The sequence below is a fragment of the Erpetoichthys calabaricus genome, chromosome 2 (genome assembly GCF_900747795.2).
Source record: "Erpetoichthys calabaricus chromosome 2, fErpCal1.3, whole genome shotgun sequence".
In the NCBI taxonomy this organism is placed as follows: Eukaryota; Metazoa; Chordata; class Cladistia; order Polypteriformes; family Polypteridae; genus Erpetoichthys; species Erpetoichthys calabaricus.
In genome coordinates this window covers 71,528,257-71,551,188 of record NC_041395.2, presented here as the reverse complement: position 1 = coordinate 71,551,188, position 22,932 = coordinate 71,528,257, and the positions used below count along the sequence as shown (strand labels likewise).

The 22,932-nt window shown below is 37.1% G+C and overlaps 1 protein-coding gene across 4 annotated transcripts in view; it reads right to left on the bottom strand.

Annotated features, from left to right (window-relative positions):
- LOC114645959 (synaptotagmin-9-like) overlaps nucleotides 1–22,932 on the bottom strand; it is a 300,882-nt gene that overhangs the window by 36,711 nt on the left and 241,239 nt on the right. For all 4 annotated transcript variants that reach the window (XR_007934104.1, XR_007934105.1, XM_051922775.1 and 1 more), the window contains exon 4: nucleotides 8,818–8,938. Coding sequence is in view for 2 of the 4 variants with exons in the window: in XM_051922775.1 (XP_051778735.1) it covers nucleotides 8,818–8,938 (121 nt within the window). In the remaining 2 variants the exon portion in view is untranslated. The remainder of the gene's footprint in view (nucleotides 1–8,817; nucleotides 8,939–22,932) is intronic.

The following is a 22,932-nucleotide window of genomic DNA, read 5'->3' as shown; positions in this document are numbered from 1 at the left end:
GATGCAGCTCAGTCAATGGATATTCTTGACTCCTTCAAAGCTCAAGGACACTTTCAGTCAGAAGTAGAACATGCAAACTCCACACATACAATGGTCAGACACGGGATTTGAACACAGGGTGCTGTCTTTGTAATGGAGTGGTACTAAAAACCTTGTCATTATGACTCCTTCTTCCACTAAAAACAGTACATTCAGTAAACACACCATGGAGAGACAAATTATGAACACATTTAGATGTTAATCCTGGAAGGCATTGCTGCCTATTGCACTTCCACCTGTGCTGTATGACTAGCTGCAGGGTTGTCAGCCAGTGGGGCAATGGGCAGGAAACGTCCCTTGCCACCCCCTGCAACTGGACAAGGTGAGTTCATTAAAACAGTCAGTGTGGTTCTGAACAAGTGCACAAATGCTTGTTATACTATATTTACAATCCTTCTGTCACGTCTCTCTGCTGTAGGCATCTCTGGCTTAGCCCTTCAATGGCTCACATCTTATCTTTCTAATAGGCAACAGTTTGTCACACTCGGCCGATATAAATCCTCCACCTCACCTGTGTCGCATGGTGTCCCTCAGGGTTCAGTCCTTGGGCCATTACTTTTTCTACTTTATATCCTTCCTTTGGGTCAGATTATTTGCAGACATGACCTTAACTTCCATTGTTATGCAGACAATATATAGTTATATCTTAGCACCGACTCCCCTACAGATTCACCTCCCAGCACACTCACGGAATGCATCACTGATCTTAAGCTATGGATGGAAAATCACTTTCTCAAACTTAATGCCAATAAAACTGAAATGTTACTGGTAGGTCCAAAATCCCAACTTTCTAAGGCATTCAATTTCTCTATTTCTGTTGATGGTACACTTGTCAAACCTGCTCCTGTTGTCAGAAATCTTGGTGTTTTGTTTAATTCATCACTTAACTTTGAGTTACACATTAGGTCTCTTTTCAAAATTTCATTTTATCATCTCCGTTAAATTGCCCGCCTCCGTCTATTTCTGTCCTTGTCTGATGCTCAAACTCTGTTTCATTGTTTCATAATGTCTCGTATTGATTACTGTAATTCCCTCTTCATTGGCCTCCCTGCAAAATCTACACAGAAGCTACAGTATATTCAGAACTCCGCAGCTAGAGTCCTCACCCACACAAAGCGTTTTGCTCACATCTCCCCTGTTCTCTCCCAGCTTCACTGATTACCAGTTCCATCAAGGATTAAATTCAAGATTCTGCTTCTCACCTTCAAAGCCCTACATAACCTTGCCCCCCTCTACCTCACTCAGCTACTAGCTCCTTACACTCCTTGTCGCTCTCTCAGGTCCTCGAGCAGTAATCTCCTTACTGTCCCACATACCAGACTCTCCACCTTGGGAGGCAGGTCCTTCAGTGCTATAGCACCTCAACTCTGGAACTCTCTTCCTCAGTCTCTCCGAGATTGCGCCTGTTTCTGCACTTTTAAATCGCAACTGAAAACTTTCCTCTTCTGCAAACTTTTGTCATCTATGTAATTTTTTTTTTTCTCTGTATGTAAAGCGACCTTGGGTTTGTGAAAGGCGCCCAATAAATGTAACCTATTATTATTGCTATTATTATTATTATTATTATTACAAAAAATGTAGTTTATCGGGTCATCAAAACAGATACCCAGTACTTCAGTATATAATAAATTGGCAAATTTGAGACATATTACAATGATATTACATTAGAAGATTTTAAAAGTCTCTTTTCTAGGCAATGTCATATCACAGTCATTGCAGTGTTACTTCCATTCAACTAAAAGGTCCCCCAGACAAAGTTAACACCACCCATAAACTATATAAAACCATATATTTTTTATATTTTTAACAAGCAATATGTGTTAAAAAAATTTAACCTTTCATTACTTTATTTTTTGACTTTTTAGTGCTTGATTTGATATGATATTTAATTAAAAAAAGCTCCACGTGTCAAAATGGACAGCTGTCAAGACTATTGTATTATCAGGTTCTCAACTGACAGAATTTATCTGTAATTATGAAGCTGAAAATACAAAAAGATAAAAAAAGAAACACTTGAAAGAAAATCCTGCTCCATCTTTTTGTTTTGTTTTTACCATACTCTAGTAAAGTGGCTTACCCATTTCTAAAATAAAAAAGAGGGTTTCCTATATCCCTCTCATTCAATATCTAGCTACCTCTGATCACAGCATAGCACTTCTCAGTCAGTGAACCTATTTTTGACAGGCATTGCCCCCTCATCTGGCAGTAGGTCCCTGGGGATTTCTGGAATCCATTCCGGGATCAGAAACTGACCAATAAGACAATAAAGTAATTTGTATACCACTCTGTTCTCTTCTAAATTTCTATAGATATTAAAAATAAACTAACTTTGGTCTTTTATGGTGCTTTTTGATAATCGAGTCTTAGTTCATTAAGCTTTATGTTCTTTACTTTGAATTTTGTTTATTACATTTGTACAACCTTTTCAAAAAAACAGATATTTTTTCTATGTGAACTGATTTTTACAAGTTGCAATGGGTCTGTTATAACTGTGTTTGTTATATAGTAATAGAAATTAAAAAAAACGTTAAATAATGAAAATAATAAAGCTCCCCTGAGCATAAAGCTGTAGCAAGCCCAATTAACATTTACAGGTATTTCAATATGAATTTTAAAATGTTAATTTGACTTTCCATACAGAGAAGCCTTTACATCTAGCTGGTCCTTAAAGGGCAAATCATTTATAAGTGCCTCTGCCTGCCTGAGCTTCAGGCTCTGCCACCATCACCTGGTTATTGTGTACAGGGTTTGACAATACCAATAGACTTCTATGAAACACTGCCTCCTAGTGTTCATAACACATAACCTTTAATGTTCCCCATCTGGAAAAGCGGCAGGGATATAGAGTAACGATAATAATGCATAATGCACAATAATAATGAATAATTAAAGAAAAGAAAAATAATAGGAGGGGGAAAAACAAGAGAGAACACAAACAAAACAGCTTTTCTTTGCAGGTGTTAAGAATTGCAAGAGAACAGAAACACTGTGAGCAGGACGTCAAGACAGAAAAGGAACATGCATAGTAGTGGCCAAAAACAGACAAATGGGATAAGAAAACTGTAAAGAATAAAAAAAATAATAATTGACACATACCCATTACAGTAAAACAAAAGTCAAAGTGTTATCATATTCTCTAACACTAAAGAGACAGAGAGACAGAGTGAGATAGAGAGAGAGAGAGAGAGAGAGAGAGAGAGAGAGAGAGAGAGAGAGAGAGAGAGAGTAAACAGATAAAGTAAAAAGATCTAATACATGAATGTCGGGAGCTATGTGTCACCATCTTTTATAGGTGGGACACAATGACACAATACTGTTGTGGTTTTATAGGACATTATTGATAAGCATGTTTATTTAGTTATTTTCAGTTATTTTTCTGTGTTAATGTTTCTGTTATATCCTATTATTTATTATTTTAGTATAAATGATTTTGTTTTTTAAATTATTGTGTTATTATTATGTATATTAGTTCTGTGATTTATTTTCTGTGTCCTTTGTATATTTAGTTGCTGGCACCCCAATGCTACAGCTGTGGGACTGCTAAAAGACCTGAGATGCCTTAGCATGCCTTGTGAATTTCCCATCGGGATTAATAAAGTATCTATCTATCTATCTATCTATCTATCTATCTATCTATCTATCTATCTATCTATCTATCTATCTATCTATCTATCTATCTATCTATAGTATATTTTTGTATTATTTCATAAAGGCCACATTTTGTAAACTTATTGACCATTTATTGATTTTTGTTTTTTTTTTGTTTTTATAATAAAGTTTATTACAAAAAGAAATATTGATTTAGCTATTTAGGGTCAGGAGTTTTATGGTTTTTTTCTCCCATTTAGAATTTATAGGCTTGACCATTTCACACTAGAATTATCAGAGCCTACGAAAAAACTCGTAGATTCAGCTCACCATAAATCTGTTCTCACCTCTCTGTCAGCGTCTTTTGTCCTGTAAATGTGCCGATAAAGACAACCAGCAAGCAGCCTACTATTCCATCCCCCCACAGCTGCAGAACATGCACAAACTTCTCCCAGCTCATGCCTTGATTGATTATCTGGGAGTGAAATGCTGGAGTTTTAGAGCGGAAATAATAGATTGTTATTTGGAACACATACATTTCATGTGTGTTCCGTTTCTACAATAATCTGTGTAAACACATTGTTAAAACAGAAACGTTTTTCATATTTTAGTAGTAAATGACAAAATGTTGGCATAAACTATATAATGTGTGAAGCCTGAAGTCCAAAGATCAAATAAACACTTTCACAAAAGGTTCAAGGATAAAATAACAGCTTCTGTGGCGTAGTGGTAAGATTTGCTGACTTGTAATCAAGAGTCCCTGGTTCGATCCCGACTGCCTCCTACATTTGCCATTTTCAGTAGTGAGCTGCTCTTATCGTTTATATTAGGCACATACTAATTCTGCATGAGCAGGAACACTCAATAAAACTGAATAAAAAAAATCAAGTGACGGTGAGATTCGAAGAAGGCAGATTCACCAGCGTTTGTGTGTCAGCTTTTATCCCTCCAGATCAGAAAATGTCCAGTTCCATTGCCTCAAAACACCACTCACATCTACAGTTATTCCCAGTTTCAAATAAAAACTATCAGCGTCAGATCCCTGGGTGGAGGGGTGGTAGTATGTATCGTGATCATGACTGAGAAAATAAAAGTGAAAATAAAACGGTAACTTTCACAAGTACTATAAATGTACACCTTCTGTTACGAATGCAAACCAAATGTACAGTATGTGTGTACTGTATAAAATTAACAATAAGAGCAGCTCACTACTGAAAACGGAAAATACATGTTCTGCACCACTGAACTTTATTTAAAGGCCAGATGCCTTTTTCTTAACAGGTAATCTTGTCCTGCTCCTCATATAACAGATGACATACTGACCTGGGCAGGCGAGTACTGGCCTTATGACAGTTGCTTTTGGCTTGAAGGATTATGATGCTACCAGATTTCCATGGCTTTGTGTGCCTGCTCTTTGACCTGCATAGGTCCTCTCTGCATGAAGGAAGCTGGGAATCTTTACATGTGCTAGGTCACCTGTGCTATAGTGCCCCGGAAGAAATCATATGTTCCATTCCACGAAACCATTCCCTTTTTCACTTCAGCTCTGTTATGCCTGAAAGGTTTACATTAGCTGTACCATACATCACAGTGTCTACTATGGCCTTTAAGTTCCCACACTTGAATATAAAGATTTTTCCAGAACAGTTCTCTCTTTTGTTTGGAGGTTTTGTATGTGATTTCCCCATCACCCTGTACCACTCTAGCAACACCCTTAACTCTGGCAAGTGTTTCAAGCTCGGCACCACATAACATTAAAAAAGTAATGGATAGATTTCTACCTTATAAAACACAGCCATGTTGAAGAACAAGACAAGAGTTTGAGTGCTCCAAAAATAAAACTAAAAACAGATCTGGTGCATGGTGTGAGTAAGAAAATAAATTAGGAAATCAGTATTGGCATTTCTACCAAGGGTGGTCTAAAGAAAACATCCCAGAAAAATACAATAATGTATAAAAATACCCATTAGTGGTGACTTTTTCTTAACTGAAGAATACCAGAGGTGAAATGTCAGTTCTTACTTCTTTTCTCATACTGTGCTTTCATAACTATCTTTTTTTTATTTTTGCAGTCTTCATAATGTCATTGCCGGTTTCACATAAGCATCAGTTTAATTTCCTGCCAGCCTTGTAGAAGGTTTCTACAGTGTGTCCTAAAATCATTTTTAAGTTCACCTGATGTGAAAACACCAGGGACAATTTAGAAATGGGAGAAGTATGAAAGACAATCAAATGATCTATCAGCCATAGGTATTTCTTTATTTTGTGTAGCAGGACAGATTGGGAATGTGGAAGGTCCATGTATGCCACAGGCTGGCTCTGATAACACTTATATATTGTTTAAAATTGACTATATCAAGAAATTAGTAACATTTTGTCAGGCTTAAAATTTGCAAGGATCAATAATTTTATTATGAGTGCCAATTGGAAGAGGTGGTCTATTCCTGCTAAGCATCATTGGTAATGGTGTCGTTTCAGTATTGTATGATTTACAACAGGTCCTTAAACCCTTATATGCAATTTCAAAATCCAAAGACTTCAAAAAAAAATAATGTTCTTGGAAGATTTGCTTTTTTTTTCACCAAATGAGACCCAAGGAATGCCAAAAGTGCAGGTGCCCTTGAAGGCTTTGAGTCTTAATGCATGTGAGTGTCATTTAGGAATAATAAACTAAATACTGTCACTTTTGCAAACAAGTATCAATAGAATTGGACTTATTGCACTTTAACTCTTTTTAAACCTGAAAATCATAAAATAATGCCCCAGAGACATGTTTATTCTGTTGCCTCCCAGCTCACTGTGATAGATACACACGTAACACATTTATGAAATTGCAAATGCTTGTCTAAAAATGTTTTTGGATACAATTTTTTCACAAGTCAAATACTATAACAGTGGCTGTGTACTGTAAATGTGCTGTGTTGTTTTCACATCTTTTTCCATATTATTGACTTGACACATGTAGCAATCACATAGAATGGAATGTGGAAAAGTGAATGGTCTTTGTGCGCAATCTGCTGGATCAACAGTGATAAAGAACCAGTTCATTATTATTAGCAAAAAGTGCATTAACAATAGATTATATGTGCATAATTAAATGTTTCCTTGTACAAACAGCACAACATCTTTAAGCCTCCTGTCCATATCAGCGGAAGAACAGCATAATTTAAACACCAGTCCTGCCATTAACTTCAAAACAACACCGTCCCATTGAAAACTGCTAAGGATCCCACAAAAGGATAAAGACTTTGGGTAAACATCTTGTACCATGTTTAAGATAATGGAATTCAGATTTATTTAAATCACGTCCATCCATAATTGAACACTTTCAACAGCACAGTCAAATTACCAACGGCGAAATCTGCCTCGTGCTGGTAACCCTTCTGAGGCCTTGTTTTGGGTTTGGACTTAGAAATTTTTTGGGACTTGGAAAATTTTTGAGACTTCCATCGGCCTGGAAATCCTGAGGGGCCGAGGCTGGGCCTGTCATGCCTGGGGGAGAACCGGCGACCCTGGGCAACATCTTCTTTAAAGTAATTTTATGACTCGACCTGTCACACAAATCCATACAACGGGGTGTCTTATATTATTTTCAAAACCAAATGGTGCCCAAAGGGCATGGACATATTTTTAACTATGCCTGTAGGGCTGTGGATGCCTTACCTGTGTAGATGGAAGTCCCAGTGGAGTGTACTTATGACCACACCTGCTTGAATTGTTCTGGAATCCTAAAAACTTTAAATCCCAAACACATTTGGTGTCAAGGACTTTGGATAAACAATTTGGATAAACAATTGGAAACCTGGAATGGAATCTCTTCTTATTTTGTACTAGACAGAGATTGTCATTCATAACAATAGATCTTTCAGAAAGCATTTGAGAAGGTGCCACATGAGAGGTTGGGCATTAAATTAAAATAAGCAGGAGTTCAGGGTGTAGTGTGTAGAAGGGTGCAAAATTGGCTCAGACACAGGATGCAGAGGGTGCAAGGAACCCCATCAGAATTTGTTGGTGTTAAAAGTGCTCTCCCACAGGGGTCAGTGCTAGGGCTGCTGCTATTTTTTAACATATATAAATGATTTGGAAAGGAATATAAGTAACAAGCTGGTCAAGTCTTCAGGTGATGATGGGTTGCCATCTTGCCTGAAGAAGGGGCCTGAGTTGCCTCGGAAGCTTGCATATTGTAATCTTTTTAGTTAGCCAATGACAGGTGTCACTTTGCTTTACTTTTCACACAAACATTAGTAAGTTTTACTTTATACAGAGAACCATACACACTTGGAATAAGCTACCAAGTAGTGTGGTAGGCAGTAAAACCTTAGGGACTTTCAAAACTAGACTTCTAGAAGAAATTGAGTGGATAGGACTGGCCTGAATGGCCCATTCTTGTCTAGATTGTTCTAATGTTCTAATAAAGTATGAAGGGTTTATTTTGTACTTTTGTACTTCCATCCATCCATCCATTTTCCAACCCGCTGAATCCGAACACAGGGTCACGTGGGTCTGCTGGAGCCAATCCCAGCCAACACAGGGCACAAGGCAGGAAACAATCCTGGGCAGGGTGCCAACCCACCGCAGTACTTTTGTACTTGCCTATTGTTAATCTTTCTCTTTGTGCTTTATCTTGGTACATAATAATCATATAATGCCATTCTGGCATCTGAAGACTTGGAAAGAAAGAAAGAAAGAAAGAAAGAAAGAAAGAAAGAAAGAAAGAAAGAAAGAAAGAAAGAAACAAACAAACAAACAAACAAACAAACAAACAAACAAACAAAGGTCTTGATGTTCTGAGAACCATCACATGCACATTTTAATAACAAGATATTGGCTGCCTTTGATTTATAAATCTTCTTTCTTACAGAGATTTTTACTAGTAACACTCTTATTAAACATAAAAAACTAATTTTGAGTAGCAGATTCTGCATTTTCATGTAGATTCATAACACGATAATAAGGTTCAGAAACGTCTGCTTTGACAAATAGTAATTACTTAAACTCAGCACTTAATTTGGTAAACTGCAAAGTACTGTCATTTTAAATGTTATAGTTCATTCAGCCAATAAGAAATCTGTTGAATGATTTTATTCTTGATTTTATCATCTCAAATAGAAATAAAATAATACCAAATTAGATTAAAAAGATGCCGTAAAATCAGTAATAACTTGGTTTTCATTGAAGTGGAATGTTTACCTGATGCTCCAGTTATGTCCATGGCCTTTAGATTTCTTGCCTTTATTATTGTGATAGTCAGTCTACCAGCAGTTGGAAGATAACACAGAGAAAACATGAGGTCCCCAAGATCCACATTGTCCTAATAAAAGAAAGGATATTTGCTGTTAAATAAGATACAAAATATCATAAAATAACACTTTCAATGCTTACTCCTATTCAGAGTTCAATGTACCAGAACTTGCAACAAACTTCAACTGGCAACACACACTGGGGGACACTTTCCACCTGTGGTCAAGGAGATTCATTACATACTTGTGTTGTATGTACAGAATGACAGTTTTTTGATGTGTTTTACTTAAACTTGAGCTGCACTAGAAAGTCACGAAGGGAGCCCAGCCATAAATGAAATTTCATCTTGCATCTGTGAGTGTCTCTGAAGATCTAATTTACTTTATTAGAGCCTGTCAGCTCCCCCTCTGTATAGGTTGTAGCAAGTGCAGAGTCTCAGCAGACACACATCCTTACTTACCCTGTGAGCTCAGATGTATGGACTGAGACGGATAGGTGGGTACAGGAGATTATGAGTCAGGTAGTGGAACAGATAATTGTAATATTCTGTCTCTGGACCATAAAATTCATTTCGATTCATCTTTGAATATTAATACTGCCTTTTCTTGAGCAATTATAATTTTTAGCTAATTACCTTTCATCCACATGAGGGACCTTTTGCTCTCATACATATAATTATTCTAAAGATCTGAATAAATAAACTTAAAAAGTCTTTTTTTTGCCTGAATGTGCTTTTGTGAATGGAAGCGTGAGACTACATGCATACTTGAAATATAACCCTAAATTTTCCTGACCCAGTTTCTCAACATGTCCGCTGGTTTCTATTTATAGAGGTGGCACATTCAGAAGAGAATATGGGATTTAGCACAGATGAAAAAAAAAGGGAGAAAGCAAAGAGGTTTTTTTTTATCTTTGTGTCATATTATTATATTTTATTGCAAATTTTTATTGAAGGCTTTAAAATTAGCTTCAGTCCCGGATTTATGTATTTGTTGCTGCTTAATAGGCTAACCTTTGTCTTGGCCAGTGCTGAGACTGAGAAAATTCAACAGTCATTCTAAAAAGAGTAGTCATCACTTATTAAATTATACAGTTTAATAATCACTTTTTAAATTAAATTGCACAAATATCCCTAATAACCATTTTTATGACGCACCGAAATATATAATATACTGTACACTGCTGGATACATCTTAATGCTACCTTGCAATATACACAAATAAAGCCAATTCCAAATAGATTTTTTTTCAGTTGTGAAAAGAACTGCAATATTTATTAATTCTTCAAATATCACATCATGATGGTGGGAAAGGTCACAATGATGCTCTTTAGGGGTTTTTTCGTAAGATAAAAAGTGAAGTAAAATTACAGCCCAAAACCCAACATTTATAATGCTGATGGATGAGTTATCTTGTCATCTTTTTTATTGCACAGAGGAACTTGTTAAAATATCTTTAGCCTGAGTGTTCCAGCTGCCTTGATTTATTCCCTAATGCTTAAAATCTGAATGGTTTTCAAAGAAAGAGCATTACTTCATTGATTCCCATGTAGGGCTTTGACTTCTCCAGCTGCTGCTTTGACACGAGCAATAATAATAAGAGAAGAATGCTAATCATCTGCATGCAATCCTCAATTATTTATTAAATAAGAACATATCATTAGAGAAAAAAATATGTCTAATATATATATTGTAGACAGTGACAAAAAGTACAAGAGTGGAATGATGGCAATTTCACAAAGTTTATCAAGAATAAAGCAAATAATATGGGGAACTAAGTACAGAGATCATTTGCACTTTTTCTTCTAACAAAATATTTAGGAAAGTCCTCCTTACACTGTGTCAAGTGCATGTACATAGAGGACAGTTGATGGGCTCTAGTGCCTGTAATTCTACCACCTCTCCAGTGGTTGGTGCTGTATCATAATGACTTTTTCTCTTTCACTCTCTGAAGACCAGATGATTGATGGCTATAACACCTCTGACGCCACTTCCAGTGTCCATCCACCTGGACCCACCTCTTCCTGCTAGCAGTGCCCAACACCGGAAGCTCTACTATCTTTGACAGTTCTGTTCTGAACTTGCATCTGCAAAGACGTATCCACAATCACTTTGTATATTCTGTTTATTTTTTGCAAATCAATTATATGGGGTGACCAGGCTGGTACCCCAACTCTCTATTGTTGTAATCTGATTCTCTTACAATTGAAAAAGAAATACATTTACTCCTGGCTATCCAATGAACAATGCAGAAGATATGTTGAGAAATATTTACAGCAAACATTGTGATATCAAAAACATGTAGAAACAGGCGGGTACCAAACAGAAAAAGATTTGTGAATACAGCATTAGAACATTACATCTTTCCATGATGGTATTTGGATAACATGGTTCAATAATGATGAGGAAACATACTGAGATGGACACCAGCAGTTATGGTGAACTGGAAAACTGCACCTATTTGAGCACCAAATTGTTTTCACAGAAATGACATTAGTTGGCACAAAGAACTAAGTAATTGTGAGGAGAAGCTGCTCATAAGGTCCAATATGTGTAAAGTCAGAAACAAGCATAGTGCCGGAAAGACAGGCTAATAAAATACTCAAATATAAGGCAATGAAATAAATGTAAACTACTTTAAACACATGGGTATAACCCAAAAACACTTAGCTTGACTGGTAGCCACTGTCAATCAGCTGGAGACATTGCCAGCAAGGTGACAAAGACAAGGAGAGTGTGGCTGAAAGGTAAACCTGCACCAGAATATCATTATGTAGTGCAATGCCTTGGGAAATGCCTTTTTCTGGATACGTTTACCACATATATATTATCAGATATATAAAGTCAACACCATGATCTGTGTGTCCAGTCCTTCAGAGCAATCTGCTTGGTCAGTTTGGTTTTGGTGACACAGAGAAAGAGGAAGTGGGAGTGTGAGACGTGCAATAAGGAGTAAAGGTACAGAAGACACACTGAGAGAGACGCCTTCAAAGACGACAAGTATAAAACTGGATACCAGGTGAGAAAGGAGACTCGAAAATAATATAGAGTTTGAGAAGTAGGCTTTATGGGAACACGTTCGAGAGAAGCAGCGCTGGTGAAGAGAGGTTTAGACACACACAAAATACAGAGGTAAGGTGTTGAAGGTACACATTGCAAATATTTTCTTATTATTCTCTTACCTGTCTTTGACAGGTACCATGGCTAGTAAATTATAAGCTATTCAAACACTAATACCTTTAAATGCAGCAAAGATTACATGAAATTATACCACATAAGCACAAAATCAAAGGAAAGACATAGCCAGAACCAGACATGTTGTAAAATATCTTTTATCAGAGTTTTTGTTTAGTTTGCAGTGACTATTGCACCCTAAACGTTTGACGCCTGGGTTTAGCAGAGATATATGCATTATGTTGCAATGAATTTTTATTATACTGTTAATTTTGAAAACTCTCCAGCTTCTAAGTATTGGAACTGACAAGCTTGGCATACCTGGTAAAGAAATGTATTTGATTTTGTTAGATTGTTCCTTAATGACTTTTGTAAGCTAAAAAATGGCTTCTTAGATAAAAATCAAATAGTCATATATAAAATTAAATACAATAATAAATACAATTCATTATCCAGGAACCTGCACATAGAATAAAATTACATTCCTTCTACCATAGCAATGTCTGCTCCAACACCACTTTTGAAGGAAACAACCAGCCAGCTCAGGTGAACTCAGTAAGTGGCAGTTAAACCAGCAGAGACAGCATAACGCACTAAATCTTAGAACCCTTCACCACTGTGTCATTCTGCTATTCTTCTTTTGTGCAAGTTGGACTTCTCCTACTGTGATATATGCTGAAGAAATGCATTTATCTGAAAAAAAAAACATTCACTCTCATCTTTGCTTTTCTAGCACTAAGATCTCTTAAATAATAGGACTAAACTTCCCAATGTGCGTGAATCTATAATAATAAAAGGCAAAGCCCTCACTGACTGACTCACTCACTGACTGACTGACTGACTGACTCATCACTAATTCTCCAACTTCCCGTGTAGGTGGAAGGCTGAAATTTGGCAGGCTCATTCCTTACAGCTTACTTACAAAAGTTAGGCAGGTTTCATTTCAAAATTCAAAGCGTAATGGTCATAAGTGGAACATATTTTTTGTCCATACACTGTAATGGAGGAGGCGGAGTCACGTATCGCGTCATCACGCCTCCTACGTAATCACGTGAACTAAAAACAAGGAAGAGATTTACAGCACGAGTCACACGTGGGAATGAAGGTAAATGACGTTAATTTTTGACTGTCTTTTAATACTGTGTAAGCATACATATTAACACATGTGCAATTAAACGTGTGCATTTACGGGGTGATTTCTCAGGCTTAAAAGCTCACCTTTTATCAAACGCGGGAACAAAGGTAACTGACGTTGTTCACTGTCTTTTAATACTGTGTAACCATACATATTAACACATGTGCAATTAAACATGTGCATTTACGGGGTGATTTCTCAGGCTTAAAAGCTCGCCTTTTACTAAAAAGGTAAATGCAAAACTATTTTCAATCAGTTTATTGAAACGCTCCCGTTAAGGATTGCAATAACATATTCGCGAGATAAAAGAACGAAGTAGGGGGAAATGGAGGAACAGCCGGAAACAGCGAAGAGCAAAAAATTAATTAAACAATTGAGAACGGAGCGAGTGAAGCATACAAGCATGTTCATAAGGGAAACAAAGCACGGTGTAAAACGTAAGTTTAACCCCTTCACCGCCCTCTGCCGGATATATCCGGCACCGCTGTTTTAATGCTAACGCCATACTGCCGGAATTATCCGGCACATTTGCCTGTGGTTATATGAATGCCTGGCAAGTAGTATAACTGACGGTTTGGCGTGGGTATTATTACTACGTTGTATTTCGACAAGTCTGTGGTTGTTTTGGCCGGTCATGTGACGTGATTCGCATGTAACAGCTGTGAATATGGCGAAACGTAAACTGACTTCAAGTGAGGCTTTGCAGGCGATTTTGGACAGTTCTGATCATGATTGTAGCAGTTCTGAAGAAGATTTTAGTGACAGTGATGAGCAGCAACATGCGCTGCATGATATTGTGAATGAAGACGCATCGGATGACGGCGCTGAGTGGGTGTATCCCCAGCATCTCAGCTGGGCTGCTGCCCGTGGTGAACTACCTTTTCTGCATTCGTTTGAGGGAACGTGTGGCTTTATTGTTGATGTAAACAATTACACTGCTGAGCAGTTTTATGAGCTGTTTGTGTCACCTGATTTGATTAGACATTTTGTTCATCAGACAAATCTGTATGCAGCACAGTTTATTGAGAAAAATCCCAATTTACCTCCACATTCCCGTGTTCGTGCTTGGTTTGACACTGATGAAAACGAAATGAAAAAATTCATTGGGATTTTGATGTTGATGGGAATAATCAGAAAACCAGATATTGAGATGTACTGGTCTACAGATCCTATGTATGCAACACCTATTTTTGCAGCTGTCATGACACGTAACCGATTCTCTTTGCTGCTGAAATTCTTTCATTTGAATGACAACAGAAATGAGCCAGATAAGAAAGATCCAAACCGCGACCACTTGTTCAAGCTACGTCCTTTGATTGATCATTTATTTGAAGCATTTCAGTTGCCCTACATGCCAGGACCGTCAGTTGCAGTTGATGAAAGTTTATTGTCGTGGAAGGGCCGCTTACAGTTTCGACAGTATCTACCATTGAAAAGGGCACGGTTTGGTATCAAGATGTTTTGCTTAGCTGAGAATTCAGGTTACATTTATAGATTTCGTGTATACACTGGCAACTTGCACAACATTTAGTGGTCAATACTGCTTGAATAAATGTAAAAAATGTAAAAAAAATGTAAAAAAGTAAAAAAACAAAAATTGTTCAGATTTCGCCTGGCTTGAGGAATATTTAGGGAGTTGGTGGTTAAAGGGTTAAATTAAGTTTATAGAAACGCTCCCGCTGCGGATTGCAATAACATATTCGCGAGATAAAAGTTTAATGAGAAGACACGAGGTATAAACGAACCACACGCCGTGGCGCAACGTTAAGGGCAACAGTTTCAACCATTCTATGATCTGCTTCTCGCAACTGAAAGACGGCACATGGCGGATGTTAGCCGACTTGCTGACCGCAACGTTAGGGGCTTCAACTATGGCGCTGACGCCACATCTCAGTGCCAACACTTTGCACACTCTACTTAAAAGACACGCCCTCCTCACTGGACAGTTAAAAAGACCAATCAAACTAACGATGACATCAAGTATTACCCAATCAAAAGTAGGAAAGGAGGCATCTTCATAAAATGCGTGTGGGATGATTTGCATGACACGCTGCTTTAAAAAAAAAATGATAAAAAAAATACGGGATAAATCCCGTCCAGTATTGATTCAAAACGGGACGCGCAATTTCATTCTCAAACGCGGCACGATTCCGTATTTTAAAGGACGGGTGGCAACCCTACAGTGCCAGGTAACCACCCATACAATCAGATTGTGATTCAGACTAGGAATGCAATGAATGTAATTACCCCGATCTACATACAAGGCGAAAGTCTTGCAACATTCAAAGATGATGGGTTGGGATAAGTACACCATAGAACATAAAAGAGCTTATGAAGCCTTGAACCGAAAAAAGCAAGATCTCAGAGATCATAAAAAAAAAAATAGGACGTAATGTCGTTTTACTCGCTGTAGATTTTAGTCAAACATTACCAGTTATTTCACGAGGGAGACCAGCAGATGAACTCAACGCGTGTTTAAAATCCATGCTTCTCCCACGCTCGGTTATATGTCGCGTGTTCTCGGGTAGGTGCACCAAAAAATGTATACATTTAAGCATGTAATGGGCAAACAAAAAATGAGGTATACCCGAAGGCACTGCAGTAGTACTTAATGTAACTTTACTTCTTAAATGTTAATGTTTTACTGTTTAATAATTTATACGCTTCTTATATGTTGTTCAAATTCTTTTATCAAAATACCAGTGACAGCGCAATGCACGATAACGTGGAGTGAATACACCATACGCATCCGCCCACGGCCGCCCTGGTGTGCGCAGATAGGAGTTGATTCTACAATAAAATAAAATAAAGATAAAAACCCAGGATTGTTTCCTGCCTTGTGCCCTGTGTTGGCTGGGATTGGCTCCAGCAGACCCCCGTGACCCTGTGTTCAGATTCAGCGGGTTGGAAAATGGATGGATAAAAAGAGTAATACAATCATCACCCATAAAGCGGATAGTAGACGTGACGTTCTATATGTGTACTAGATTTCAAGTTAATAGGTGAAACGGTTTGCGAGCTACAGGTGACTTAAAATCCTGGACAGACAAACGAATAGCCACGGTAGCAAATTACAGAAGAAGATTTTACTGTTTAATAATTTATATTTATATGAAATGTGCTTCTTATATATTACTTCATATTCTCATATGATAATTATGTTAATGTTGTTTATATTGATTTCTATGTTATTGAAACTACATGTATGTGTGTACATGTATGTATATATATATATATATTTTTATATATATATATATATATATATATATATATATATATATATATATATATATATATATATATATATATATATATATATATAATATATATATATATATATGTGTGTATACATATATATGTGTAATATATATATATATATATATATATATATATATATATATATATATATATATATATACTAGCAAAATACCCGCGCTTCGCAGCGGAGAAGTAGTGTGTTAAAGAGGTTATGAAAAAGAAAAGGAAACATTTTAAAACTAACGTAACATGATTGTCAATGTAATTGTGTTGTCATTGTTATGAGTGTTGCTGCCATATATAATATATATATATATATATATATATAATATATGTGTATGTGTATATGTATATATATATGGCAGCAACACTCATAACAATGACAACACAATTACATTGACAATCATGTTACGTTAGTTTTAAAATGTTTCCTTTTCTTTTTCATAACCTCTTTAACACACTACTTCTCCGCTGCGAAGCGCGGGTATTTTGCTAGTTACCTATAAATTCTGTTTTTTGCATTCCTTGAATTTATAAATATAGGTTACAACATCTCATTTTCAAGGACAACTGAAGAGTGAAATACTTCCTAAATGAAATTTACTTAATGCATAACCACCATTGTCATGTATTGTGTTTCTTTTGAACTACTTAAAGTGTTGTATATTGAGCATTTTGTGGTTTAAGAGTGAACATTTCCATATAACATCCATCCATCCATCCATTTTCCAACCCGCTGAATCCGAACACAGGGTCACGGGGGTCTGCCATATAACATGATTTGTTTATTTTTTAGAATTCTGTAAATGTGATACTGAAGTTGATCAAACTCTTTTATCAGTAATATCACACAGAGAAGAGAGGTGTGAAGGAATAAAAATGGGTTTCTATTCAAGAGAGTTCTCAAGCATCTATTTTCAAGTAGTTTCAGAAGGAAGTACAAAAAAATCAGTCGATCAATAACATTCCATCCACCCATGATCATATAATCCAGTTCAGGGATACAGGGAGCTAAAGGCTGTCCCAGCAATATTTGGAGCAAGACACATATCAACTCCGGACAATGCATCGATCCATCGCATGGCCATAAAAGTCTTAAGCCAGGTAAAATCTGTTCACCACTAGGCCTGGCCTTTCTATATTGGACCACAGAAATGCAGGGGCATCTCTTGTTACTTTAATTCTGGGCACTGTACATTTGGAACTAAATCAGTCCATACTATGATTTAAGCAAGAACTTTGCATAATGTGGATCCATTATTTTTCTTTATCATTTCAGTCTTAACAACTGTCAAGTTGGCACCCAAATGTTCTGTAAGCTAGTGTGGGAAGGATATCTCCTAGACCACCCAACCAACCTTTAATTTCACCCTCCCAGTCTGCATTTGTAGCTATTTGGGAATGCCCGGAATGGGCTTCTGCCAGCCAGGGTGCTTTTAAAGACTCGGCCTAGCATATTGTGGACATTTCAATCCAATTTTGCTCTAGCTGGCTACAGTTAGGTCATTGTCAAGTTTGGCTTTCCATGGTTTGCCCATGGAGCTGCAGGCTCTTTGAATTTATCATATTTTGGTAGGATTTCCGATGTATGTTCTGTATCCTTCTTAGCTTCTTCTGGGTCTGGTGTAGTTTTCTTAGCTTCATTTGGGCACTGAGGAAGCACTTGCTACTATGGATTCTCAGTCATGGGTGTAGTTATGCCTAGCTTGTGGTATAGTCATTTCTCAACTAGTGTTGATCAGTGGAATTCATCAAAGCATTTTTCACACCAAATGCCTTCTTGGAAATTCGACACACAGTTTTTGCCAGTGCCCCATGATGCTTTGTGAGGCCAGTGTAACATCACAGAGTTATAACATCCATGCGCAGAACTTTCATACATGCATACTGAAAAATTGCTGCCCAATCTGCTTTGCATATGACTGATGTTACGACCTGATCCATCCAGATTTGCAACCACAGCCATTAAAAAAAAAACAAAAACACTTGCAGTATTTTCATTTGAGAGGTACGTTAGCTGACCATAATGAGAATAATATGAGTACAGCCACCAAGCCCGATCTCTGCACATTTGACTCAGTCTCTCACACTTTACCACATGGCTAATTATGCAGTTAACTAAAGAACTGCTGAACTATGCACTCTGGGGGAGGCCATGCATCTTTGCCTTGACATTCAGTCCTACACACATGATTTGCTTGTGCAGTAATCACTTTATTCCATATTTCTCGCAACTTGTCTTTATTAACATCCTGCAAGGTTTGGAATTACAATAACACTTTGGTATGTAAACACCTGTATGTGATGCCCATGCATACTTTGCTTGCTTCATTCATTACAAGTTAATTTATTAAATTTTCTCCAGTGATAGTATTTAAGTTCACTCTTTAACTTTTTACTTTGTTTGTAAGGGAATAAAACAATTTTTTTCATCCTTGCATATTCTTAGTTCCCGTGGGACAATCTTTATTTTGTTATGTTCACTGGCCTTTTACCTCTGACATAGTCCATGCACAAAGTAGGCAGACAGTGGATTCCCTCCTGACTTTCTGAATAACATTGTTTTTTCAGAGCTGTCCTTACTATACATACTTTTACTTAGTCCCATATTAGTCTACCAGGCATTGGTATTGGGACTTGTTCTGGTAAAAAGCCAGTTTCCCAGAGCTGCTACATTCCAGTCATTACCAGTCTAATTCCTTCCTACAATTTTCCTCTATGTTATGCTACATTGAACAAAGTAATTAACTTTATTTAAGAATGGCTGTAGAAGAAGTATGTCTGTGTAATGCCAGCATCACATCTGTTTATAAAATCCTTACCTCTTGATCCCAAATGCTGGCATTTATTTGTTGTTGTGCTGCCATGATCAATTCTAGTTTGCTTAAATTTTGGCTGCTGAAGAACTTCAAAGCTTTTTGACACTGCTGGATTTTATTACAAAGCTTTCATTCATTTTACATCTCCTGGATAGTTTTCTGTTTGTGAGTCTCTTCATTCTTTATTCCTTCCCCATTGTCCTTCTGCTATCAGATCTATTTTGCTTTTCTGCAAATCCTCATTCTGACAAGAGAGCAAATTTGGGTTTGCTTGCAATGGCCATGATTTACCATCTGTTTTGGTCTATTCTTTGGAACAAATGTCCCTGTATCAATTCTGTGTTTATGAAGATTATCATTTGGTCCTCCTGAACAACGAGAGAATTTCTTTTTCTCATCAGCTATCTTAGCTTTGCTCTGTGCCTCATTACACAGGACTGGTTTTCATTTCTAATTTACTGACCAGTCACTTCATTGTCTGTTCTGATGAAACACAGGACAAAATTAAAGCATGTTTATTTTCATAAATGAATTACATCTTACTGTGAAATTTTTAGCATCATGATTTTTTTTCTATTCCTTTTTATCACTGCTGTTTAAGAATTCTATATCATTTGTCATGTGGAGATGTTTTCAATCACAGTAGTTGATGTTTTGCCATTGGAGATATTGTTTCACTACGCAGGAACTAATCTCTTTGAAATTTATACAACAGTCATACTGCGCATTTTTTGGAAATTATTCAAAATCAAGAATACATGAATTTAGTCCCCTGTAGGTGGCAATGAAGTTCAATTAATATTCCATGTGCCACTCTAGTATTTGTATTCCATAAGTGTTCTACTCATATGACCTACTTAAGAAATATTTTTCTTTAATTATTCATATATATTTTATTTCTACTCTTTATTATTATGTTACATTGTTTGCCTTTCCTTTTTATTAGACATACTTGATTTTTCTTTTCATTTTTAATGCTATTTCAAATGTTTTTTGGGCTCTGCCAGGAGAAATGTTTTGTTCCAAGACATTTTCTAGCAAAAGGGGGTGAAACTCCTACTTAACTACTGGTTGGTTTAATGTACCTAAACATCATTATCTTAAAATTATAAAAAAAGTGGTAACAACCTCTGGTTTTCATACCGTACAACTTCTGAACCCCAGCTCAGCTGTGTGACTTTTGAAATGCAGTTTTCTGTAACCTTCTACTCTCCACATTCTGTACGCTCCAAAAGCACCTGGAGAAGGTAACAGCTAGAGGACTGACAGCACATCAGGTAACTGCTGTGCTCATGTCTATTGACTGTTGCTAGGGGTCTCCTGATCAGTCCTGATTGCAGATTTATATGCTGAATGATCAAGCTAAGTATAATACCACTAACCACACAACCTGTCAAAGACATGTAATTGAATAAATTTAAAAACAATATTTGATATTTCTTCCCTTGTGTGGCAAAATGGTACGTGTGTTCATGCTCTGGGATGGAGTTATTGTCTATGTCTGGTGTGTTTGCTGCCTTGGTGTATGATTTCTCTACTCGCCTTTTAGATTGAGCTGTGATGTTGTCCGTTCATTGTCAGAAGAATGACTGACATTTTTTTCCACCACAGCTTGACTGACAACCTGTACCTGGGTGTTTCATGTTGTTACCAAAAAGTGACCTGCGGTCAAGCTGCAAAAATTTCTGGAGGAGGTGTGGGACAAGGGCTGGGTTATAGGAGAGGGTGCAATGATCCTGTAGTCATGGTGTTAGATTTCCATCTTCATATTGATGCTGCAGAGGAAGATTTCGGTCAGTGTTCCCAGAACTTGGCTTCATGTTTCAGTAGACCTTCATATCTGGAGTCCATTATTCATGGGTAATGAGATTTCTTGTGTCAGTTTATTGCCTGCAGCCTAAGGTAAAGAGAGACATGGCTCATCATGGCTGGAAACCTGGGCTACTTTATGCTCTACCTCGGTCTCCAAAGCTGGTTTCTGTCATCTATACATAAGATGTCTTTGGTCAATGCACGCTACACTTACTGTACATGAGGTCTTTTATACTCCACAATCTTTTCTGCAGTGAAAAACTGGAGTTTATGTTTCTGATTGGAATTTTACAATATGACATAGAATTTATACATCTCAATGTTCTTTGTCCATTTGACTGTTCATTTGTTACCACACCACGGTTATCCGGCTGTGGTGGTGGACCACAGCTGTGCATAGGAAAAAGTTTGTCTGTCAGCAGTCAGAGGTCGGCTCTTTTGAACTACAATTGATGAAAGTTGGCCGGATAAAATATTTTCTATTATGTTTTAATTTATCGCCCCACCCCGGCCCTGCTGGCTCTTTTTAATCTGAGTTTTCTGACTTTTTATCTTCTATTATTAAGTTGTACAGTGTATTATTGGTTGGTGATTTTAATCTTCATGTTGACGATTTTTCATGTAGCGCAGTTTCTGAAAATATTACTGAAGCATTTCAGTTTGGCAAACATATCTTTGACCCTACTCATAAAGAAGGGCATTCACTTGATCTTGTTTTTTCCTATGGTGTTGCTATTGAATGTTATGCCCCTACAGACATTGCTTTTAGTGAGTACAAATATAATTTGTTTGATGCATCTTTTAACCCGATTCTGTTGTTCCCAAATATACAGTACTAACCATGCTTGTCTTATTAATGACTTTTAATGACCAATACAGTAGCAAGTTGTACATAATTCATCAGTTCAGAACGAGTTATAGGTCTGTTTTAAATTCATCGACTTGGCTGATTGGGGATATTTGCATTTTCAAGTGTTCTTGTCGGAAGTCTGTGCACCTATAGAGGACTACCAGCTTGGTTACAGCTGCTAGGAACTCTTATTTGGTGAATTGTATTTCAAAGAATCATTTCAATCCCAAAGTTTTATTTGATACTTTTTCTAATATTGTTGTAGCAGCCCCTTCTAATATTCCTGTTTGCTCAGTGATTGCGGTGACCTTCTCAGATATATTACTAACAAAGTTAAGAGATATTAAATCTAATTTCTTTTCTTCCACAGTTCTATTTGCTGACTCTTCTAACTCCTTTTATTTGCCCTCTTTTTATCCAGTGTCCCTTGATGACCTAATTTCTTTAATTAGGAAAATGAAACCACCAGGTAACAGGTTAGATGTTTTAAAAGTTCTAGTTGCTGCAAGAAATGTTATTGTTCACCCTTTGTTAAAAAACAGAACTTGACCCCTCTGTTCCAAAAATTACAGGCCGAAGCTTTCATGTCTTGCTAAACTTCTAGAAAATGTTGTTGAACTGCAACTGGGTGACTTTCTTGAAAATTAGGTGGTGCTCTTATCAGTTAGGCTTCTGGAAATGCTACTCCACTGAGACGGCTCTCTTAAAAGTATCCAGTGATCTTCTTATGCCTGCTGATTACTGTAGAGTGTTCAGTATTGATTTTGTTAGATCTTAGTGCAGGCTTTGATACTGTTGACCAGGCCGTTCTCTTGAATATATTGCATAATCTTGTGGGCATTTGGCCTCAATCTCATCATACCTAGCTTTCAAAAGTTTTCCTATCTCTGTGGGTGAGTACACTTCTGCCAATGCCTCACTGCCATGTGGTGTGCCTCAGATATATGTCCTCAGGCCGCTAATATTAGTTCATTTTATTGGGCACTCCTATCACCTTTATGCTAATTACATTCAGCTT